Source organism: Euprymna scolopes, chromosome 31 (genome assembly GCF_053919585.1).
Source record: "Euprymna scolopes isolate OS-2025 chromosome 31, ASM5391958v1, whole genome shotgun sequence".
Classification (NCBI taxonomy): Eukaryota; Metazoa; Mollusca; class Cephalopoda; order Sepiida; family Sepiolidae; genus Euprymna; species Euprymna scolopes.
The window spans coordinates 2,186,146-2,193,074 of NC_136512.1; the positions used below are offsets into that span (position 1 = coordinate 2,186,146).

At 30.4% G+C, this 6,929-nt stretch overlaps 1 protein-coding gene across 3 annotated transcripts in view; it reads left to right on the top strand.

Annotated features, from left to right (window-relative positions):
- The window catches only part of LOC145255586 (cysteine-rich motor neuron 1 protein-like), a 238,147-nt gene extending 231,625 nt beyond the window's left edge, over positions 1-6,522 (top strand). For all 3 annotated transcript variants that reach the window (XM_080114064.1, XM_080114063.1, XM_080114062.1), the window contains 3 exons: positions 467-685; positions 3,897-3,977; positions 5,538-6,522. In XM_080114064.1, coding sequence (XP_079970190.1) covers positions 467-685; positions 3,897-3,977; positions 5,538-5,653 — 416 coding nt within the window. In that variant the 3' untranslated portion in view covers positions 5,654-6,522. The remainder of the gene's footprint in view (positions 1-466; positions 686-3,896; positions 3,978-5,537) is intronic.
- Positions 6,523-6,929: the final 407 nt, after the last annotated feature.

The window sequence follows — 6,929 nt, forward strand, 5'->3', positions numbered from 1 at the left end:
GTCCACAGCCATCGCCCATTGTTGGCAAAAGTGCATTGAGAATGCTTGTGACTATATAGAAAAATAAAATCTGGAACAAAAACTATCACTCGTTTTAGTGGTACCACTCCCGTATTCGTAGTTCTTCAACTTTTGAGTTGAAAAAAATAGGAGGCTTTATTTTTGGAACGACCATCGTATGATAAAGCGCGCTACAGACGCCCATGTACAGTCATCGTTCATTGCTGGCAAAAGTGCATTGAGAATGGTGGTGACTATGTAGAAAAATAAATTCTAGAGCACAGAATAACGCTCGTTTTAATGGTATTACACCCGCCTTTATTTTTGGAATGACCCTCGTACCTAATAGATATATGATGTGTTTGTTTTGGTGTGAAATAAGAGTGCGTGTTTCGACATTTCTATTTCATATTATTGCATTTCATTTTCTCTGTTATCTTTTACCTGCTTGATCCGGATACATCAGGGAAGCCGGACAAGCCACCCCGAATACCCCACAAGTTATTGAAGCACTGCCTGTTTGACGGTAAACCGGCCTTCAAACACGGCGAGGTTTGGCGGAGTAGCCCTTGTCAGAGTTGCACCTGTCGACACGGACACATCCACTGCTTTTCACAGACGTGCCCCCCGCTTTCTTGTAACCAGACAGTCTTCCGAAAGGGTCAATGTTGCCCCACTTGTTCAGGTACGTGTCAACGTTTTCTTTCTCCACACCCCGTCTCTCTCTCTCTCTACACACACACACACACATATATATATATATATATATATATATATATATATATATATATATATATATATATATATATATAGCCAGTAGAGTTTAGTTTCCTAGAAGTACATCCAATGAAACAACATGTGCCTACCAAAAGAGTGCTCAATGAGTGAACAGAGCAGGTATATTAAACTTATTTATACAAACATTAATGGCTACATATGTGCATACATGTTTCTGTAATCACCCGCGTTGGGGGATTACGTCTTCAGGCCAAGAATTACCGTCGAAACTCTTTTTCGAGTTTCGACGGTAATTCTTGGCCTGAAGACGTAATCCCCCAAGGCGGGTGATTACAGAAACATGTATGCACATATGTAGCCATTAATGTTTGTATAAATAAATTTAATATATATATATATATATATATATATATATATATATATATATATATATATATTAAATTTATATATATACGAGCAAACAGTTAATAAAACATGTTATAAAACACTTTGAAATGAGTTAAAAACATATTTAACCTGAAAAGGAAACACTAGAAAAGTGGATAGTCCTTAATCCGCGGAGTTTCGAAGAAATACTGTCCTTCTCATCAGAGGGTAGGAATTAGCAAAATGCGGGATCGGATTTTGCATGCAAAAGTATTTAATGAAACAACAAGTAAGTCAAAGATCTTACTTGAAAACAAAATAAAATGTGAAGCAGAGGGAATATGGTGAAGAAAAAGGTGATTACACATGAATGGATAGTCTGGTGGAAGATAAATAATCCAGTGACGGTAAAATACAAGTATATAATTTCAAGTAAGTTAATTGAATTTCCATCTGCACAAGTAAAATCCAACAATCCCGTAATTGGAAGAAGATGGTCCATAATAATCCAAAGGCAGAAATCCATGGAAAAATTCACAAAAATGTGTACAAGGAAAAAAAGGAAAAAATTCCAATAATATTAATAAAAGAAAAATAAGATATGCTTTTCATTCTACTGCCGAGATATAAAAATTTATTTTATATATATATATATATATATATATATATATATATATATATATATATATATATATATATAAGACAACAAGAGTATGAAATGAAGACACAAAACTATATATTGGTAGATATAGAATAGATCATTTATTGAATAATGGAATACAAGCAAAATTTGGGGGATAGAAGAGACTCTTTATGCCAGGGCATTTCAAAGCCTAATGCTTCTCATCAGAAGAGTAGAGAAGGTGCTAGGTAGCATGGGGAAGATGCGGCGTCTATCGTAAGGTTCATTAGGGAGAAAAAAAATAAAAAGGAATTATAGAATGTTGGGGGAAGCTTTATTGAATTCTAAATAAATAAGGAGAAGCTTGTTATATATAGTATGATATATAAGATTGTATATGGTCTTTAACATAGTGTTGAGATTAAGGGGTATACGTATTAGGGTTAAAAAAACCCAAATAGCACATTAAGCTCTCTCTCTCTCTCTCTCTCTCTCTCTCTCTCTCTCTCTCTCTCTCTCTCTCTCTCTGTATATATATATATATATATATATATATATATATATATATAAAACGCTGCTCTTTCCTACTAGTGAGCAGCATTAAGCTTCGAAATACAATATTCTAAGAGTTTGCTTTTCCTTATAAATTTAGATGATCAAATAAAGTTCATTTATATTTGAACTGTCATCAATAATTTTGATGAACATCGTGAGTTTAAGTGGATTTACATCAAGGAAACTACAACCATATATATATATATATATATATATATATATATATATATATATATATATATATATATATATATAAGCAATAATGTGTTGCTACACAGTCATGAGCATGTTTCGGTCTTCCAGTGTTTCATAACTAGAGACCTCTTCAGGCAACGACGCTTATATTGAAAAGCTGAAGAGGTCTCGAGTTATGAAATATTGGAAGACCGAAACATGCTCATGACTGTGTAGCAACACATTACTGCTTATGTAAAGGTAAATTGAAAGTGTAATTTGCTCTATGCTCTACCCAGGTATTGAGAACTCTTGTATTAACCTAGTTATATGTCACTGGTTACCTTACCTTTGAAAAATAGCAACCTGCAACCTCAAATTATATATATATATATATATATATATATATATATATATATATATATATATATATATATATATATATATACCACTAAGTCCAAAATGAGAAGAAGTCCAACTTTAGAGGAAGTTCAAATTAAAGGAGATTTACTGTATATTAAAAAAAGAGAGAGAAAGAGTACAACCACGTTAGAGACGTGGAGCACCGAACGAGATAATGTTCGAGATCGTGTAGGTGAGGTCACGGCTATGACTATAAAGGAAATAAATGCCGTTCTTACAAAGATAAAGCGAGTTGAAGTTCTTTCCTGTTCTTGGTCACCTTTGCGACGTAAACTGGGATTACAACGTGTTGGTTTCTCGGACAAGGTTACATATCTACTCGACGTCCAGTGGGACTATATCGTTACATATTTATCATGTTAAATATATATCCTTACATATTTATAATGTTAAATATATATCGTTACATATTTATGCAGAAATTTTTATTAATAGACAGCAAAGTTACACAAACATTTACGCATACGACCACACGTGCACACACACACACATACACACACACACACACACACACGTACACACCTGTATGTGTACACGTTAACATACCAATCTTATTCAGCCGGAGATATTACTGTTATATTCTTGGAGTTCTTATAATATATTGATCTATGACAGTTGAGCCTGGTCAATACTGAAATGATGGACCATTTGGGATTCCCAAGTGTTGTATGTGCTCTCCGCTTATTCCGGCATTGCTTCCAGTCGTCTAACACTCGTTGTCACAGGACTGAAGCAGTGCCGAGTCATGGGAGATGTGGTTGTAGATTGCGCAACCTTTGCCTCACAATTTTACGCGCAACTACTATTACAGGAGTTATCCATTGAATTTTGGAACTGGACGGAGGCTTCCAATTTCGGGTCCAGGTTACAAGTAAGTATTGGAGGTTGTTGGGCACCTGAAACTTTCAGATTTTTGATATTTGTACAAGTGATTAGCGATGAAACACTTCGAAAGATGATTAGTCGAAAATCGCTTCATGTATTCATCAGCTTTTTTTCTCTCTCATTTTTTTTCCAGTCAAAGAGTTGAGTACAACTTCCCCTACTATGACAGACAATTTCTTGCGGAAGCCTACGTCCAATAATCTCATTGATACAGGTAAGAACCCTCCGCAAACACTCACCCATACTTTGCTTCAACATTCTCTCTCTTATATATATTATATATATATATATATATATATATATATATATATATATATATATATATATATATATATATATATATATATATATATTTAGTTAGTTATAAAATATATATGGCGATTAAGCTACACTGAATATTTCGCGTTTCATCCACTCTAGGATTCTTCAGGCTTATGCGAGAATTTTGTGGTTGTCTATCCTTTTTATACACGTACCTTCTAAAAAGGCCAGACAACCACAAAATTCGCGTATAAGCCTGAAGAATCCTAGAGTGGATGAAACGCGGAATATTCAGTGTAGCTTAATCGCCATATACATTTTATAACTAACTAACTAGCTCTACCTACGTATTGAGCACTTTTGAAGTAAATACTTAAAGTTTACGCACAAATTCATACTTTCGTATATTAATTTTATGTGAGTAAATGAAGTAGTTTATATATATATATATATATATATATATATATATATATATATATATATATATATATATATATAGTCTTATTTGATAGTATTCCGAATTATACTGGGTTTATATAATTCAGTAATCGTACCTATACCAATAAATTTTAAGCCAAAAAAAGAGATGACTTAAACTGTAAGCTACAAAACTTTCATGTTTCATAATTGAGCATTCATATATTGTTTTAACAAAAACCAAGACTTCAAAAAATATGCTGATATATAATTTATTTATTTATTTATTTATATATATATATATAACTACTTCATTTACTCACATAAAATTAATATACGAAAGTATAAATTTATGCGTAAACTTTAAGTATTTACTTCAAAAGTGCTCAATACGTAGGTAGAACTAGTTAGTAAGTTATAAAATATATAGAGTCCTAGAGTGGATGAAACGCGGAATATTCAGTGTAGCTTAATCATCATATATATTTTATAACTTACTATACATATATATAGAGAGAGATTATATTGACTGAAACGTTATGAAAATGACATTGAAGATGAGAACAGCTGTCTTAATCTAATATATAAAAGACTATATGTCTGTCTGTCTGTCTCCATATTTTCAAACTCTATATCTCCCGAAACTAAAAGTCGCAGAGCGGCGCTAGAGACCTCAAATTATTGGATTTTTTATGGATCTTTAACCGGTTAAAATAGTTCTAAGAAGTCAAAAAGGGGTCAAAAAATGAAAAAAATCGTTATGCATTTTGTACGTTTGCGTATCATGTTGGCACAATGGTAACGTCACCAGCTTTAAATGCTACAGTTTTGCTTTCGATTTCGATTCTAGCTGATGGCACCCAAATACATTTTTTTTTTTTTTACTTTTGAAATCACGACTCTATAATAATATATACCAAATCTGGGCAAATTAAAATATCATATTTAAGCGTTTTTTACATCTCGGCAAAGCCGGATGCCCCCTCCCCTCGCTAGTAATCTAAATAATACGAATTATTAATCCTCACCTCAAAAATGTTCAAAAAAATTAATGGCTAAAACGTTAATTAGTTTTATTTTTATTTTTTATTTGCAGAACCAGACGACGATACATCCTATATCATCGTAATCGCCATTCTGGTCATCATCATCTGCGGTGTTTTTGGTGTGCTGTGTTTATTATTATTTAACAAATATAGAAATCAAGCCTAAGAAAGACTGTGACAATTACCAAGGGAGATAACTCTTTATTTATATATATATATATATATATATATATATATATATATATATATATATATATATATATATATATAAAGATTATGACGTTTATTAAGGAGGATAACTCTAAAAGAAATGAAAGACGTTTACAAAATGCAAACGGAAAATAAAGATGGCGCTTATAAAAAATAACGAGGAAAGGAAAATGAAACATGAAAGGAAAAAAAAAAAGAAAACTGGAGAATAAAATTAATAGGCGAAGAAGACAAAAAAAGAAATACAAAAAAAAAAAAAAAAAATATTTTAAAGGGAGAAAACTCCATGGTACGAAATGAACAGAAAGAATTTCTCTAAAGAAGAATGAAAAAGGCGAAAATGAAGAAAAGTATAATTTTAATTCATGAAAAATAAATGAAATTCTAAGTCATATGAAGAAGAAAAGGAATGAAAATATTTGTGAAAAAAAAATAAATAAAAATCATTGTGAAAAAATATGAATGAAAATGTATACTATTACACAATATGAAGAAAACGAATAAAAATTAATAAAAAAAAATTTTTTTAATTAAAAATCTGGAGACGCGTTCAAAAGAATTAAAAAGAATTATCCATTATGATAAAAAAATTAAAAAAAGAAAATACAGTCGAGTTATTTCTCCTACTTGTTGGCGCTACAATTCAAAATTATTTCCCGGGTTTTTTTTTTTCTTCTTAATATAAACTTATTAATATTCACAAAACAAAAAGAATTAAATTGATGAAGAAAAAGATAAGAAAGAAATGAAAAAGAAAAACATTATTAAACATATTGTTATAATTATTAACATTTATTATTATTATTATTATTATTATTATTATTATTTCTTTTTCTTCTTCTTCTTCTTACTTTTTTTTTATTTTATAAAACACCCTTGAATATCTGCCCGGTACTTAAACACACATACTTTTAAAAAAGAACGAATCTACTGTTTTATTCCTGTAAATGTAAAGGGGTTGAAAAATCCATGTAACGTACATTTTTACACAAAAATAAAACAGGATAGACGAAAAAACTAATGGTAAATTGACCAATGACATCAACACACATATATATATATATATATATATATATATATATATATATATATATATATATATATATATATATATATGTTCTATTACAAAGATCATATTTATCCTTGTAACTATATATATATATATATATATATATATATATATATATATATATAGTACTCGACATACAGTTCTGTTTCGTTGTATCACAACT